Genomic DNA, 18,695 nt, shown 5'->3' on the forward strand with positions numbered 1-18,695 from the left:
TACACTGTGCTACGCTACTTCTGCACTGTGCTACACTACTTCTACACTGTGCTACGCTACTGCTACGCTACTGCTACACTGTGCTACGCTACTGCTACACTGTGCTACGCTATTGCTACACTGTGCTACACTACTGCTACACTGTGCTACACTATTGCTACACTGCTACACTACTGCTACACTATTGCTACACTGTTCTACACTGCAAAACACTAAGTACTGCAGGGTAGACTACATACCGTTCCAATTTATATCAAGTGGCGCTCAAATTGTTTACTTCACAGTGATTATTGTAAAAATGTAAATACAGCATATGGGTAGACATTGTTACATAGTACAAACAACTGTTATATCAGTTCGTAGACTTGGAGCCATGATGCTATTGTCTGTGGCTGTGCAAAATACCCGGGACTAAATGTACTTAAATATCACTCACTTACATTCATTTTTCAACAGTGAAGTTCAATATAGAATCATCTGTGTATGTCAGTATAATGGGTCCTCATCAGTCCATCCCATCCTGAGAAGTGTGTGGCATGACTTGACTAAGTCACTGTGACATTGGTGACAGAGTGCTTGTTAGAGTTGACATGTTAAACATTACCTATAAATCTGTGTAGATTTAGATGGAGATGAGTAAGTGTGTGAAGAGCGAGTGATTGAGAGAGATGGAGAGAGAAGGAAGAGGACAGACACAAAGATGAAGTCCTAGAGAGAGAGATTTATTGAGAGTGTGAGAGAGATACAGAGAGATAGACTGAGAAAGAGAGGGAGAGAAAATAAAAATGAAAAGACTAATGATCTCCATCTGTCTCGTAAGGCAGAAGGAGAGAGAGAGAGAGTGTCGTTAAGAGGAGAGAGCATCGTGTATTGGTTTTGGAATGAGAACGAGAACGAGAGGGAGGCAAACAAACAGAGAAACACAAATCTCCTGACTGGCATCATTGAACTCAGTTGTTAAAGGTTCAACATGACAGCTGGGGGAGAGGAGGGCCTCCTCATCCATCACACCACGCTAATGTTGAACTCTGTTAGCACTCACTGTTTAACACTTAGCATGAGTGCTAGTTTAGCCACAGCGTATTTAGCACTGCAGTGTAAGAGCACTTACTTTTTTGCAGGCAGCGCCGTTTCTGAGTGGCTGTTGGGACTTTTGGTGTGTGCGTGCGTACGTGTGTGTGTTAATGAATCGTCAGTCGAATTCATAGCATAGAGCATAGAGTTCATAGCTGAGACTATTCTCAGCTTCTTTTAGACAGCCCAGTTTAGTTTTTATGGAGGTCAGGATGGATTTTCTCCGGGTCCATGATTGACAGAGCAAAAAAGGAAAGCAGAGAGCAGATCTCTCTTTCTCTTTCGCTGCCTCTCTCTCTCTCTCTCTCTTTGCCTCCTGGGAGTTAATCTTTCCTGAGCCTGTCCCATCACCCTCTAAGACAGACCACCATTTTAGTTTTCTAGCTCCATTTTGCATGTTAGGCTCCTCCTTGCTTATGGAGCAAGAGCACCAATTAACAAACATGGCACTCCAAGGGGGCTAGAGACTTTAAAAAGTGTGTATCGTTTAAGGGTTTTGCTTAGCTGGCTAAAAACAGAGTTCTGGTGTAAAGAAGATGCACTTTACTCCAAAATAGTTTTGTTAAGTGTACTTTTAAAGACAGCCAACCTTGAATGAATGATTTTCCTCTAAGTAAAAGAAGCTCCAGTAAGTGTTTTTGAAAGCTGTTATTTTCCAATCTTTTTTGGCACTCTTAGAAATAAAGGTGCTATTCAGAACCTAAAAGGGTTGTTCAGATGTCCCCATAGGAGAACCCTTTAAATAACCCTTTTTGGTTCCAGGTAGAACCCTTTTGAGTTCCATGTAGAGATCTTTACACAGAGGGTTCTCTGGAACCAAAAAGAGTTATCCTATGGGGACAGCGAAGAACCGTTTAGGAAACGTTTTGTACCCTGGCCCGAATTCAACCAATCGCAGATGAAGGCAATTGATTGCAATCAGTATACAATGACAATGTCTGTGAGATGGGCATGCAATATGTCGGTTTCACGGTTTACAGTACCCCTTGTATACAATGTAAACATTCTGAGTGAACTTGCAATGTGGTTCTCATTATCAACACCTCCTAGAAGGGCCCTGGACTACAAAGCTGTCTCTCAGGCCCTGAACATTCATTTAGGTTCTGCATCTGTCTAATGAACGACCTTCATCTCTCTCTGCTCTACAGAGGCTGAGATTTTTATAGACAGTACAGTCCAGATCTAGGATAGTAAGTTGCAAGATAACTTTCCTGCAATTCAGGAAATGTTGAACTTGTAGTGTATTTGATGTTTAAAAAGGCTTTTGAAGTTTGTCATTTTTACTTTCAGATTTCACACTTGATTTTTCCTTACAATAAATGTATCAAACCCTACAAAAATGACCATTCATTATAATCCACATAATATTTGAAATGTCCTGTTGCTGCAGGATTATTTTCCTGCTGTAGCAACCTGGCTCAAATTAAGACCCTACATCGGTAGAGGCCTAGACTGTATGTACGTATGTACACTACCGTTCAAAAGTTTGGGCTCACTTAGAAATGTTCTTGTTTTTGAAAGAAAGGCACATTTTCTGTCCAGTAAAATAAAATTGATCAGAAATAGAGTGTAGACATTGTTAATGTTGTAAATGACTATTGTAGTTGGAAATGGCTGATTTTGAATGGAATATCTACATAGGTGTACAGAGGCCTTTCAACAGAGGGGTCATATTAGTGTGTCGCCCAAACTGTTCGGACGCTACAGACAGAAGATGAGTCCCTAGATGCTTGTGGGGGTCGCAGAGAAAAACAGACATTTGAATCGTTTTCAGACACTTCATGCGATTTTGTCTCATTGTCTGACAAAGACCTTTCACCACAGAAGCAGAAGTGCGACATCGGCGGATGCGGTGGATTGAGATGCATCAAAAGCCAAAAAAACATCTCTAACTTAAACTGACGGGATTGACGGGATTCGTTTATCATGCTAATTGGCTTTCTGCGGGTGCAGGTTATTTATTTATTAAGAAACGTAATATGCTTCTATGCATCACTGAAAGGAATGTAAGCCATATGCCGTGGCAGTCTGTAAACAGATCTCAACCCGTATGGGAGATTCTGGAGAGGCGCCTGAAACAGCATTATCCACCACCATCAACAAAACAGCAAATTATGGAATTTCTCATGAAAGAATGGTGTTGCATCCCTCCAATAGAGTTCCAGACACTTGTCGAATCTATGCCAAGGTGTATTGAAGCTGTTCTGGCTCATGGTGGACCAATGGCATTTTAAGACACTTTATGTTTGTGTTTCCATTCGTTTTGGCAGTTACCTGTAGTTAGACAAGCTAGCTACTCTAACTTGATTAATAGCCTGAAATGACTCCTTGGTAGCTAGTTATGTGGTTGGGAGATTGGGACCCTATCTGGGCTAGCTCAAGCCAACTCATAAAATTGCTAGGTGGCTAGTAATATTACAGAGAAACAACAACAAGGACAAATCTGAGGGGGCTCATTCCCCTGTGCCCCACATGGGCATGACGCATCTGCATACACACATCTACGATTAGTGTCTCTGCATGGCATGCTGGTTGTAATTTGCGAGAAGAGAGTTAATCACGTCTCTCAGCTCCTGTATCCATCTTTCCCCCAACTAGCTCTCACAGTCTCACGTCAGAAGTAGATGTCCATCCATGTTTCTCAAACCTCAAATTCCGAACGACACATTTCGAAGTGTTTAAGGTTCAATTTAGGAATTAGCTCCGAATTTTTAAGGTTAGGCTTAAGTTTAGGCATTAACTCAGCAACCTCAGACATGGATGGACATCGAATACGGACGTGTGTCACGGGTGACCTGGCTGCTTTCTCCATAGGTTAGGTAGGTGTGTGTGTGTGTGTGTGTGTGTGTCCTGGTGTGATAGCCACATATTATCAACTAAGTCTCTGCATCCTATTGCATTATGCATCTGTTTGCCTGTCTCTTTTCAGGCCCTCTATCACTCTCTTCCTCTCTCTTTATCTCCTTACTCCCTCCCTCCCTTCCTTACTCCCTCTCTCCACCTGTATATACTCTAGTCTTTACAGTGTTATCAGGTAGTAATGGCTCCTGTATCTCTGCTCCACTGATGTGCTATCTGAAGCAGACAGGAAGCCGGGTCTGGGAGGGGATTGGGGAGCACCGAACGATTGGTTGTCTGTTAGTGTTGTCTTCCAGCAGTAGTTCTAAGCTGCAGGTCTGCATTATTGAACGTCTCCATGTTGTCTATGAGCTGGCCCCTAATGGAAGCACAGTGTCGTGTACAAGAGGTACCGCAGCTGAGGTGGACGTTAACACGCACACACACATTAAGACACCATACAGGACACAGAGAGAGGGAAGGAAAAGAGGTAGTGGGGGGCAGAGAGAGAGATAGTGCGGAAGAAGGAGGGCATAGAGAGAGAGAGCAGAAAATTTGAGGGAGAAAGAGCAAGGTTCGGAGCTGAGAGAGAGAGTAAGAGAAATGGAGAGAGCACATAGCATACACCCACATTCAGCCTGTCAATATGTCAATAGTGTCATCAGCAGTAGAGAGCACAGGGAGACTGTGGTGGTATTGCAGGGGCCAGGGATGAATTGGGCCAGCTGAGCCCCAGCACCTACGATCCAAATGAGAGCCAGGCAGGACTGAGCCCCAGCACCTACGATCCAAATGAGAGCCAGGCAGGACTGAGCCCCAGCACCTACGATCCAAATGAGAGCCAGGCAGGACTGAGCCCCAGCACCTACGATCCAAATGAGATCCAGGCGGGGCTGAGCCCCAGCACCTACGATCCAAATGAGAGCCAGGCAGGACTGAGCCCCAGCACCTACGATCCAAATGAGAGCCAGGCAGGACTGAGCCCCAGCACCTACGATCCAAATGAGTGCCAGGCAGGACTGAGCCCCAGCACCTACGATCCAAATGAGAGCCAGGCAGGACTGAGCCCCAGCCCCTACGATCCAAATGAGAGCCAGGCGGGGCTGAGCCCCAGCACCTACGATCCAAATGAGAGCCATGCGGGGCTGAGCCCCAGCACCTCGATCCAAATGAGAGCCAGGCGGGGCTAAGCCCCGGTACCTTCGGTTTTGCCAATTTTGCCTTCAACAATATCTAATGAAAATCAAGTCAGAATACTGGTATTTTACCATGTGTCGCCCGCCACATGTCATCAAAACATAAGAGACTCTCGGTGCAAGCACTTTTCTGACTGCTCACACAGGCTGCAACACTGCTAAAAAAAAAAAGTCCAACACACCCCCAAAAAAATGGAACATGAACAAATATTTGTGCCTAGACTTACTTTGAAGTGGATTGTTACATGTGTTCGCGTTGCGTACGTACAGGGTAGACAGTGGCCAAATGTGACATGGGTCAGGTTGCTAACTAGCAACAAGATAATGTTTAGAGTTTGTGATCAAATTATATTTTAGATGGTGTCAGTATAATTGTATTTATTTTATATTGGGGTAGATTGTCCTTTTAAAAACTAATCAGAACTGACCTCACAGTCGTTCTACAAACAAATGTGATAGGCCCCATTGCGACCTTTGCCACCACTACAAAAAAATTCTGACCAATGATTGATGTTTTGGGTGTTAAAGCCCGCACATTTAAAATGAAGTGAGAGTTTCAATATGTTTGATATGTCTGAATATAAAAAGTCACTCCACTGGAATGCCTTCATCTGAGCATTACACAGAAATCACATGGTATTTGGTTGAGAAAAAATGGGGTAAACAGCTGCCAATTACAGCAGTTTATTAATTAGGAGCATGTAGTATGCTGTCATGTGCTTTTGTTGTATATTGTTTAGGTTAATCCATTATAGACCCCCCCACCCCGTGTGCACCCATGAACTACTACCCCCCCACCACCACCCCACCCAATCCCAATTCAACCTCTGTTTAAAGGCCTATGTGTTTGTCCCGAACAGGATATGAGAGGGAAAGGATAGAAGAGGATAAGAGAGAAGGAAGATGGAAGGGAGAGAGAGATATGCAGACTTCCTTGTCCTTTTTTCTTCTTCCATGCATTCTCCCCTGCTGGGTCTCCAGCAGTGTCTCACTGTTCAGCAACATGCTACACCACACCCCAGTGATCATTTCACTCATACACATACACTTATTTTTACACATCTGAACACACTCCTCCCCCAGTGCTCACAGACTCACACGCACATTTCTGTTGTTACACATCTTAACAGGCGCACCACCCCTGAGGAGATGATACACAGACAGACACACACACACACACTTTCTCTAGTAGGCCCTCTAAATTGTAGAAACACAGATGCACACGCATGAATACACACTTAACAGGCACACCGCCCCTGCCCAGACCATATCACACACACACACACACACACACACACACACACACACACACCACACACACACACACACACACACACACACACACACACACACACACACACACACACACACACACACACACACACACACACACACACACACACACACACATACACAAATATGCTCACACTCAAACAGGCACGGAAATGTAGCAGGCCAGTAGCTAACCTCCAGCAATCATACATGCCCTCTCGCACAAACACTCAGACACACACACTCCCGCATGAATACACATTCAACAGGCCTAGTGCTCCTCCTTGGCTGAGATAACCCATGTATTCTGCTGCTCTATGAAGAAATGCACGTTACCAAACTGGGTGGTAGAGAAATACTACTCAACAACAATCTGTTTCAGCCATTTTGTAGGCTATTTTATGAATGACTAGTTTTAGGGGAGGTCTGTGTTTTTTGAGCTACACGTACTGTAGGAGGTAACTCTAGGTAATTTAAAAGCATCCTGAGAAATGACTCTAATTTGAGTTTAGATTGGCACATATAGCATGTAGAGAATTAGAGCATAATGAGCCATGTTTATGACACTTTATACAAAGGGTGGGTTAAATCCTTTCAGCCTCTCTTCCTCTCCTGTATCTCATACCTCGTTATTATGTAAACAATGGGCTCATTAAAACTGATCCTAATTCATTTGAAATAGCTTTCACTTTCCATCACTGCTTAATTTAAACTTATTTTTTATGTGCCAGGATTACTTTCTGAAACTGAGTACAAATGTAGATGTCCTAAATGATGAGTCGTATAACATTAATATTGTTTTGAAACACTTAAAATGTGCATCCATATGCATCATTATGATATAGACATCCTTGACTGACAGAAGACAGAAAAACAACCAAACAAATACATTATCCTACAGACATGTAGTACACCGTAGACAGTTTTACAATATATACTTTCAGTGTATAATGTATATTTATACAAGGGGTGGGTCTAATCCTGAATGCTGATTGGTTAAAACCGTATTCCAGCCAGTGTCTATTCCACAAGTTACCACCGGCTAAATCTATGACGTTAAAATGCATATTTACTCTGTTCCATCTGACTGCGCAATCCACTGTCTCATCAGCCCAGCCAAGGAATTTATAAAGTTGATCTCCACTATAAAAAGCATCTAGACATTATCTCACATTTCTTTTAGTCTAATATTTCGTTTTCAACAGCGGAGATTTGTATAAACCTTGCTGTCTGTCTCTCCAATATTTGCAATATTGTTTCAATATTCATATTCGATCTCCAGCTGACCAATAGTAATGAACATGTTGGGAGTCAGGAAGAGACAGACATAAAGGCAACGTTTCACAGCCAGTCGAAATCATGAATCAGCTGGCAACATTTTTATGGATATATACAAAGAAATGTCAAATGAAACAAAGTGCAGCTAGTTTGCAGTCTTTCAGCTTCACTTTGAATTGATTGTGTTAGCTGTGTTATTGGCTAGCTCCTCTGAACAAATGTTCTATGCCTGGCGAAATTGCGCCTCATTATCTCATTGTTATGGATGTACAGTATCCAAATAAATGTCACTAGAAAACAGCTTAAGCAAATGAAAATGCTGCTACTTTGCTGTTATTCTAGCTGCAATTTTTGACGTGACTGTAAGTTAGCCATAGTTGGTTAGGTAGGAAGCAAGGGATAAGAACATTGCCAGCCAGTATGTCAATGGAACATTTAGAACGAATGGGTCGCATCCATAGATACAGAACAACATTACTGAACAACTGGGTCTCTAGCAAACAAACCGATAGAATGAACAACCAGCCGACTTGGGTAGCAACCCTAGATTTGTATCAGGGCCATATCTTGTGGAAGGATGAAATAGTTTTAATAAATTCATCAAAATAATGTTTTTAATGAAAATATGTCAATCATTATTTGAATATGAGACCGACCGGCTCGATTCGGTCTTATGTAGCAACATTTGAAATTGTGTTTTTTACATTGGATAAAAGTAGAGATTCAGATATACAAAATGATATATCATACAGTACAGTTGAGGAACAATGGGAAAGTAATTCTGCTTTGAAAGTTGCTAAACTTGTAACCTCACTTTTGAGAAAATGGCCCTTGAATGTTTGGTACACCTACTGGAGAGCTCTTCTTTGTCTACACCCATTCAGCATCGTTCACACCCTAAAGCCTTAGCCCCACCCATCTCTTTAAGGATTCACATGTGAGACCATGTACTAAACAACCAAGGATTTCAAGACTAAAGACTGGTTTATAATCTGGAGTGCCAGAGTGCGCTCTGGGCGTTCGTAAACTCAAAGCGTTGTCAGATTGTCCATTCGTAAATCAGAGCATTTCGCTCTCGGAGCGTTCAGAGCACACACTGTATGCTCTGGCCGAGGAGTAGGGTTGATCCATGTGTCCTGACCTAACAACAGCAGTCAAGTACCCAAGCTTATTGGCTAACGTTGGCTAGATTGCTAGCTACTTCCAGACACAAATGAGAGAACAGCTCACTCTGACAATTTTACTCTGGTTAGGTTGTTTTCATGTTATCCAGAGCGTTGGTGACTGCAACTGTGCTGCTGGAAATAACTGAATTCTGCTTTTTTTCCAACATTCACTGACACCGGCCATATTCAACGGGTGTTGAGCATTCGGAAATTTGTCAGTTATTCTGCGCTCTGGCACACTCAGACGACAGTGTTCTGAAATCGGAGTAGATAGCCAGTGCGAATTTACCAGCTACGTCTATCGACAGATGTCGCAGTGACATCATGAAGATTCTATTGAAATGGTTACTTGCATAGTGGAGTCTTTTGTTTAGACATGTAACTACTTAGCTAAACAATGAACCATAATCCCAACTCATAACGTTACTACTCTGCATGTATCTGCAGGATGCTAACCAACCAGGTTTAACGTTAGCTAGCTAACATTAGTCTATAACTAGCAATGCAAATGGCTCTGAGATACGAATAATATTACTACACAGATCATACACTAGCGAGCGAGCCAGCTAGCGTTATCTTGTAGCTGACAGTACACTTTAACTTGAAATGTAAACGACTTTCTCGACTTCATCTCGGGCCTAACAACACCCGTGCCAATATATCCTCCAAACACTGGCTACTCTGGCATTAGGATAAGTCTAATGTATTGAGACTGTAAGGAAGGATGGTAGAGCTTATTGGACTGAGCTGTCAGCCCTGTAGATTTAAGGGGCAACCGAATGTCTGTACACACACACACACACACACACACACACACACACCTGCTGAGATGGCAGAATCACAGCAAACTCTGGCAAACAATACAACATGTTGTCTCTTAGTCCCTCTCTCTCCTCTCTCTCCATCTCTCTCTTCTGTTTCTCTTTCTCTCTCTCCTTTTCTCCCTGTCTTATTTATTTTTATTTCACCTTTATTTAACCAGGTAGGCTAGTTGAGAACAAGTTCTCATTTACAACTGTGACCTGGCCAAGATAAAGCAAAGCAGTTCGACACATACAACAACACAGAGTTACACATGGAATAAACAAACATACAGTCAATAATACAGTAGGAAAAAAAGTCTATATACATTGTGTGCAAATGAGGTAAGATAAGGGAGGTAAGACAATAAATAGGCCATGGTGGCGAAGTAATTACAATATAGCAATTAAACACTGGAATGGTAGATGTGCAGAAGATGAATGTGCAAGTAGAGATACTGAGGTGCAAAGGAGCAAGATAAATAAATAAATAAATAAATACAGTATGGGGATGAGGTAGGTAGATAGATGGGCTGTTTACAGATGGGCTATGTACAGGTGCAGTGATCTGTGAGCTGCTCTGACAGCTGATGCTTAAAGCTAATGAGGGAGATATGAGTCTCCAGCTTCAGTGATTTTTGCAGGTCATTCCAGTCATTGGCAGCAGAGAACTGGAAGGAAAGGCGGCCAAATGAGGAATTGGCTTTGGGGGTGACCAGTGAGATATACCTGCTGGAGCGCGTGCTACGGGTGGGTGCTGCTATGGTGACCAGTGAGCTGAGATAAGGCGGGGCTTCACCTAGCAAAGACTTGTAGATGACCTGGAGCCAGTGGATTTGACGACGAGTATGAAGCCAGCCAACGAGAGCGTACAGGTCACAGTGGCGGGTAGTATATGGGGCTTTGGTGACAAAACGGATGGCACTGTGATAGACTGCATCCAATTTGTTGAGTAGTGTTGGAGGCTATTTTGTAAATGACATCGCCGAAGTCGAGGATCGGTAGGATGGTCAGTTCTACGAGGGTATGTTTGGCAGCATGAGTGAAGGATGCTTTGTTGTGAAATAGGAAGCCGATTCTATATCCTCCTCCAGTTGCTAGTTGTTTCCCTCTACCTGGTTAAAAAAAACGTATGTCAGTAGGATGATGTGTATTGACTTTGCTCAAGGTTCAAAGTATCCTAACAAAGTGCTCCACTCTGGAATTACACATTCAGGGACAAATCAAATCAAATGTTATTGGTCACATACACATGGTTAGCATTCCCATAATGAATGAGTGCTGTTCCTGGGAGTTAATTAAGGATTCCTGGTATTCCTTAGGAAGCGAGGAGGGGGAGTGGGGCAGGAATAGATCTATCTAGGAATTGGCTCCTAATGATATGTCTCTTTTCTCATTTCAGTTTGATATGGATTAATAAAACATCTCAGATGGCATGAGTCTGGCTGGGTATCAGATGGCCCTCTATTCACCATATATTAATCCAGTCTATGGGCCAGAGACACACTACACTAGGGGGTTATTTGGACTCAACCTCTATAGGAATGTTCACAGGCTCAAACACACAAGGATGTTGCTTCTCTGTAAGCAGACGTTCAGGAGAGACTGAGGGTATCAGTGTATCAGTGTTTGGCATTTCATATATCAGCATCTAAATGACGCCCTTTGGAAGGCCGGTCCACCTCACCTCACCCATTGTCATGGTAACACTTCCTTTTGGGGTGAGGCGTAAAGCAAAGAGAAGGACTTGGCCTTGCATCTATTATTATTACATGATAAGGAATACAATAGCAGCTGATTCCTATCTAGGCCAAGGCTAAACTCATTTGCATCATCAGCATCACATCCCACTACAAAATGACTTCTTTGGAAACAGTTGGGGAGAGATAAAGAGGGGATATTACAGGCTGACGTTTTCACCTCTTCACCCCTCCATTCTTCCTGTTCAGCTGGCCAGTCTAATTACCTGGGCTACAGGACAGCACAGCCTTGCATTCAGGACCTCACAGGAGTGTGTGTGTGTGTGTGTGTGTGTGTGTGTGTGTGTGTGTGTGTGTGTGTGTGTGTGTGTGTGTGTGTGTGTGTGTGTGTGTGTGTGTGTGCCTGCGTGTATTGTCTTTTCTATGTCCTGGCCTACCAACTTTCTAAACTGCAGTCTCTACATCGATATGTGGGAGTAATTCCATTCTATGCATCTCTCATTTTCATTTGTTTTCTTTTTTTCACCTTTGTCACCAATTTGCTAGTAGTGCGTTCCTCTCCCACAAATTTCCCAGCAGCCGCAGTCTTGACGGTGAAAAGCCCAATGATCCGAGCATTCCAGCTTCGTTCGTAATTTATTAATTTGCTGTTTCCCCACAGTCACTCACCCGCAATAAGCCGTCTGAAAAGTCCAGCGAGCATTTTCTCTTCCGAGCAGAAATGGGATTGTGGATGACTGATCACAAATCTTATATGCATAGTCCCCGCTCTGTGTTAATACACACAGGTCTGCACGCACCGTCTATCTCTCCCTCACACACATACGCATACATTTGCATGCGCACAAAGCTACACACACAAAGTTTATATCAATGGAGTCCCACTGTGAACACACACACACACACACACACACACACACACACACACACACACACACACACACACACACACATGCATGGCTTATATCCATAGAATCCCACACTGCTAAAGGTTACTACAAGCTTCACTCTGTTGATCTACGTGGGTGGAGTGGAATCTTTGGAGTAGCAGACACCTTTTAGTAACATGATATCCTCCCCAGTCCCAGTCCCAGTCCCATTCACAAGAGGGCGTGGGACTGAAGGCAAGGATCAGTCGCCTTCCCTTGCTACTATTAGCTATTTGCCTTTAGCCTGGCTAAAAACATAGCAAGCTAGCTAGACTTTTTAGCTTCCCACATCTCCATGTGTAACAATCTGATTTATAATTTTTTTAAATATGCCAAGACAAATTTTCTTATTCTAACTAGTTATTACTTCTAAACAAAATACTTCTTTGGGTGGATTCTTATTGTTTGGTTTACTGTCGCAGAGATTATATTTGGTTAACGATGCAAAATAGGCTACTTTGATGAATAGTCCATACGGTAGGAACCAAGCGACAACACTCCCCCGTGGCTGTGAAAGGAATGATACGGCATGTCTCAATTTTCAGGTAGTAAAATAGTTGGTTGAATGCCGGAGCGTATTGCAAGGAGACTCCACTTTTGGGACAAAAAACGGCATTGCAACACTCCGAAACTTGTGTCTGCGTAGAGCTTATAGTGCGCTTCATACACAGGCTTACAGTGGGATGATATTAGTGTTTCAGAGTGATAGAACATACAGTATATCTTAAATTAACTCCAGAGTCAAAACAACACAGTCCCAAACTACTATACACTGAGTGTACAAAACATTGAAGTGCCTTTGAACAGGGTATGATAGTAGGTGCCAGGCACACCAGTTTGAGTGTGTCAAGAACTGCAACGCTGCTGGGTCAAGAATGGTCCACCACCAAAAGAACATCCATCCAACTTGAAACACCTGTGGGAAGCATTGGAGTCAACTTGGGCCAGCATCCCTGTGGAACGCTTTCCACGCCTTGTAGTGTTATGTTTTCTACACTCAGTATTCACCTTTGTGTTTTCTTAGGTAATTCTATGCAAATTATGCCCGATTCAAGCTACTAAACTGGAACATAAGTGTAGTAAAACAAACCTAGAGACAGTCATATCCACTTAACTGGTACAAGCTCCTCAATTTGATAGCTTGCAGCATTAATTTGAAAGCAAATCATTTTTGTAACTTTTTCAATGTTGGAGATCTTCAGGGAGTTGATGGATGGCTCTCTGTATTCCCTGAGATGAGTTGTGGTGTCGCTGTCTCTGCAGCAGTCACAAGGACAGACCTGTTGACAATGCTCACACATCACTGAGATGGTGAATCATCAATTATCGGACACCAAGCACACTCATCACGATAGACGTGCCTAAACACACTTATACAGGCATACACACACACACACACACACACACACACACACACACACACACACACACACACAAATACCTATACACGCATAAAGACAAACATTTTATGTTTCACTGAAAGTGTGTGTCACAGGTCACAGGAAGTAGCGTCTAAAGAAGTGTGTGGGTTGAGAGTGTGTGGGTTCTCCTACTTGTCCCCTCACCGTGTGTGTGTGGTAGTAAAGTGTTTTCTTGGTCTTTGCTGTACTGATAAAGGCTGGGTTTTCCCTACTGCCCTCTCCTGGTCTCCATGGCGATCGATGGTGATTGTGTTTCCTCTTTGTCCTTTCTCTTTCTCTGTGTGTCTCACTCTCTCTCGCTGCGTGTCTCTGTTTGTGTGTCTCTCTCCTCTCTCTCTCTGTTCAAATTCTGTTTCTTTTATACCCCCTCCGACCTCTTCCCTCCGTCCATCTTTTCAGGACAGGTTTTCATATCAATGTGAGCCTTCTTGGCTAAACAACCTGTTTTTCTCTTTTCTTCCCTTCATTTCGTGGCTGTGTTAGTGCCTGTCTGAGGCAGATCAGTGTTTTCTGGGTTATGAGTCTGTTCCAAGCCTCGCTCTCTCTCTCTCTCTATTTAAATGGCGTCTCCAACTGAATCCACATAATTAATGTATTTCTCCATAAAGAAATGGTAATTAAAGTAATGAGATTTTCAGAGTCAAATGTAGCATGCCAAGGAAGGAGAGGAGAACGTTGCTCTAGTGTGTGTGTGTCTCTCTCTCTCTCTCTCTCTTTCTCTCTGTCTCTGTCTCTGTCTCTGTCTCTCTCTGTCTCTCTCTCTCTGTGTCTCTCTCTGTCTCTCTCTCTCTGTCTCTCTCTCTCTATATCCCTCTCATATTCTGTCCTCGTGTCTCTACTTTAGTTTACTCACCACATGATTAGCTATAGGATCACCAGTCGTGTAATTATGTACGTAGCAGTTTGATATTTAATTAGAATGGTATGAGTATCCAGTGTAATTGGTGCTGTGTGATTACCTGTTAACAATGTAAACACTCATGTCTAAGAGCCCGTGACCGCCCCTCTCCAACCAACGTCAGACAACCCACCCACTCACACATTAAGTACATTATCCCTGACACGTTCAGCACACACACACACACACACACACACACACACACACACACACACACACACACACACACACACACACACACCTACATTATATACACACACAAACAAACACACATACATACCTATGTCTTTCACCCACACACAAATACACATATATTATCGACCCACACATACACACAACTTCGATGTACACACCAAGTTTTAATTTCATGTGCACAAGTACAGTGAAATGCCTTTCTTGAAAGCTCCAAACCCAACAATGCAGTAATCAATCAATATCAATGTAGCACTACAAATAACATAAGGTAGAACCAGAACACACAAGAAATGTTAAATAAGAAATAAGAAGAACACAAGAAAGTAAGAAGCTATTTACAGGGTCAGTTCCAGTTGCATATTTACAATGTGCAGGGATACTGCAATGATAGAGGTAGATATGTATAAGGGTAAGGTGACTAGGCATCAGGATATATGATAAACAGAGTAGCAGCAGCATAAAGTATGATTGTATGTGAGTGTGTGTAGAGTCAGTATAAATATGTGTGCATGTTATGTGTGTGTTGGAGTGACATTGTGAGTGTGTAGAGTCCTGTAAGTGTGCAAAGTGACAGTGTAAAAATCAAAATAAAATACAAGAGTCATCTCAGAAAGTCTGTATAGCCATTCTGTTAGCTATTTAGCAGTCTTATGGTTTGGGGATAGAAGCTGTTCAGGAGCCTGTTGGTGTCAGACTTGAAGCACCAGTACCGCTTGCCGTGCTGATGCAGAAAGAACAGCCTATGGCTTGGGTGGCTGGAGTCTGACTATCTTCCGGGCTTTCCTTTCACACCCCCTGATCAAGAGGTCCTGGATGGCAGGGAGCTTGGCCCCAGTGATGTACTGGGCTGTCCACACTACCCTCTGTAGCGCCATACAATCATGGTCAGTGCTGTTGCCATACCAAGCAGTGATGCAGCCAGTCAAGATACTCACAATGGTGCAGCTGTAGAACTTTTAGAGGATTTGAGGGTCCATGCCAAACCTTTTCAACTTCCTGAGGGGGAAGAGGCGCTGTCGCGCCTTCTTCACGACTGTGATAAGGCCTTAGTGATTTGGACACCTAGGAACTTAAATTAGTGGTGTTAGAAAGTTTTTTCCAGTGTTAGGCTACTGTGTACCCATTGTACATACGTTTTTTCCAGTGTTAGGCTACTGTGTACCCATTGTACATAACCGCGATGAGAAGAGGTGATGATGATTGAACCATACTATACTCCTAGTAGTAAGACTCTGATGTTACTGCATCAAGACAGAACCAAAGCAATGCTCCCAAACAGCAGCAGCTGGAGAGAGAGAGAGCGAGAGCGGGAGAGAGGGAGAGAGAGAAGAGGAAGCGATTGAGAAGTACAGAGAGAGAGAGGGGGGGGTGGTAATAAAGCCAAAGATGTAAGGGGCCCACAGAGGACAGTCTGAGGAGCAGACATTAATGAAGGACTCAGGCTAACGAACTGCCCTGAGTAAAAACCCAGCACAGCACCACTCCACACACACACACAGCAATGTAATCAGTGTTGCCCCTAGTGGCCAGTTTCCACATCATTACCCAAAGTCCTCAGACATGGATGGACGTCGAATACTGACTTGTATCACAGGTGACCTGGCTGTGTAGTGAGCTAGTAGGTACATTCATAGAGCCGTCATTATTGCAATCCAGACTCTGAAGAACACACACCTGCACACCTACACACACAGACATACACACACTGTCTCTGTGTCTTTAAAATGGTACATGATCTCTCCTTGAAGAGCTGAACCCATCTCTCCCAAAACACACAAAGGCTTTTAACAGCAATAAAGTGTTCCGTGTTCTCCTGGTTCCCCAGGGAAAACGTTCCCACATTCCGCCAGCCAGCCAGCCAGCCAGCCAGCCAGCTGCCCTGACATCCACCGTCTGGACGATTAGCATCATTAGAACATCAGCTCTACTACTCAATGAGACACATACAGCACACACACACACACACAGAGAGAGAGAGAGACTCATTGTGATGACTCTTCAAACACTCTTCTCTATCTTTCTCTCATAATCTGTCTCTCTATCTGTCTCTCTCTATCTTTCTCTCATAATCTGTCTCTCTATCTGTCTCTCTCTTTCTCTCTCTCATACTTGATGAGACACTCATCCCATGATGTCTGTTCAAACACGAAACACCATTCACTGGTGTCATGTCTCTGTCAAATCACTGACTAATTTATTAGTGTATAAGTAGGCCAAGCAAATTGCATGTCGATTCTATGGGCAATAGAGAGTTATATTGCTCTGTATTGAAAGATAACGGAGAATTAGGGAAGAAAGGAGATGAAAGAGGAGTGGAACAGAGTTGAGATTCAGAGGAGGAGAGAGGGAAGAGAGGAGAGAGGGAGGGAAGAGAGAGAGAGATCTAGTGTACGTGTTGTCTTTGCTTTGGCAACAAGAGATGTGCTTTGCTGTCACTCCACCGAAGTCCATTAGTTCATTTTGAATGTGACATGACCACCAACGCTGCACCATCCCTTCCTGCTAGTCTGTTTTCTGGTTGCAGGATCCAGACTATGTCAACGCTTAATTGCTTTTAGAGGGTTCTGGTTTAGTGTCAGGGAGAGTTAAGACAACAGAGCATTTGAGGAAGCTGACTTCATGTGCTTCTGGAGGACTGTATGTACTTTTAGGAGTTTTCTACTTCAGAGAAGCTCACAAACTGTCTCTCTCTCTCTCTCTCTCTCTGTCCCTCTCTACCTCGATCCCTGCCTCTCCCTCCCTCAGTCTATACTCTTATTAACAGGGCCTGTGACCAAAGCAAGGTTCTGTAGTAGTAAAGTGGTGTTGACAATGACTTGGTATTCTAGTGTTTGAGTGTAATATCTAACGTCTGAACTGTGTGTTTCTTCATTCCAGCTCCTCTGACTGACAAGCCACCAAAGATCCTTTATCCTTCTGAGAACAAGATCAGCAACATGGAGCTACAGCTAGGTAAGAGCTTGGGCTCACCTTTTTATTATCTGTAGGAGCTGTGTGTGTGTGTGTGTGTGTGTGTGTGTGTGTGTGTGTGTGTGTGTGTGTGTGTGTGTGTGTGTGTGTGTGTGTGTGTGTGTGTGTGTGTGTGTGTGTGTGTGTGTGTGTGTGTGTGTGTGTGTGGCTACTAATCTGAACAGGTTTGTTTCAGTACGCTATGGACTGTGAGCTTCACCAAACCTCTCCCTTTCTCTCTCTATCTGTGGTCCTGCTGTGTTTTCCTCTATAATCTCCGAATCTCTCTTTCTCTCCTCTGTGGTGCTGTACACTAGACTTGTGGCTGTGTATACTCCAGAGAGAGAGAAAGAGACCCAGAACAAGAACTGCATCTCTACACGTCTGAGAAAGCGATGACTTCACACATCCTCTCAGTCTATAACTTCCCTTTCTCAGACAGATTGATGATGACAGTTTTACCTCTGGAAGAGGAACACTGGCACTGTAACAACAAAAAAATATGTGTATGCAAATGGTGTTTACAAATGGTGCTTATGCTAATGTCCCGGTTCTGTTTCCTCAACAATGACATCTCCATATGGTGCCAGTGTTGTGTAGCGTGGTCGTCCACACGGAGAGGAGGTGGCTTACACTACCGCTGTTTGTCTTTGTTGACAGGGGTCACGGTGGGTGAGGTGTGTGTGTGTGACAGCATATTGCCTGAGTTCTGGGCACAGTCAGATGTCCACATGGTGTTTGCTGCTGTCTGAATGGCTAAATAGCTTTCCTTTGTCTGTCAGGGTGAAAGGCATCGGACGGCAGGCAGATGCAGTGTGTCTGTGTCTGTGTGTTGCTCTACAGAGACAATGCCACTCCTGTCTTTGGTGTTTTGTTGTTGTTAGGGAGACAGGTGGGTTATTTAAGCAATAAGGCCCAAGGTGGTGTGGCATATGGCCAATATACCAAAAACACCTGAGGTGCCTTATTGCTGTTATAA

General features: G+C 43.5%; 1 protein-coding gene across 4 annotated transcripts in view; it reads left to right on the forward strand.

The window, feature by feature from the left end:
- The window catches only part of LOC115155834 (interleukin-1 receptor accessory protein-like 1), a 333,713-nt gene that overhangs the window by 212,779 nt on the left and 102,239 nt on the right, over positions 1–18,695 (forward strand). For all 4 annotated transcript variants that reach the window (XM_029702809.1, XM_029702811.1, XM_029702810.1 and 1 more), the window contains exon 6: positions 17,645–17,719. In XM_029702809.1, the coding sequence (XP_029558669.1) occupies positions 17,645–17,719 (75 nt within the window). The remainder of the gene's footprint in view (positions 1–17,644; positions 17,720–18,695) is intronic.

The sequence above is a fragment of the Salmo trutta genome, chromosome 20 (assembly GCF_901001165.1).
Source record: "Salmo trutta chromosome 20, fSalTru1.1, whole genome shotgun sequence".
Taxonomy (NCBI): Eukaryota; Metazoa; Chordata; class Actinopteri; order Salmoniformes; family Salmonidae; genus Salmo; species Salmo trutta.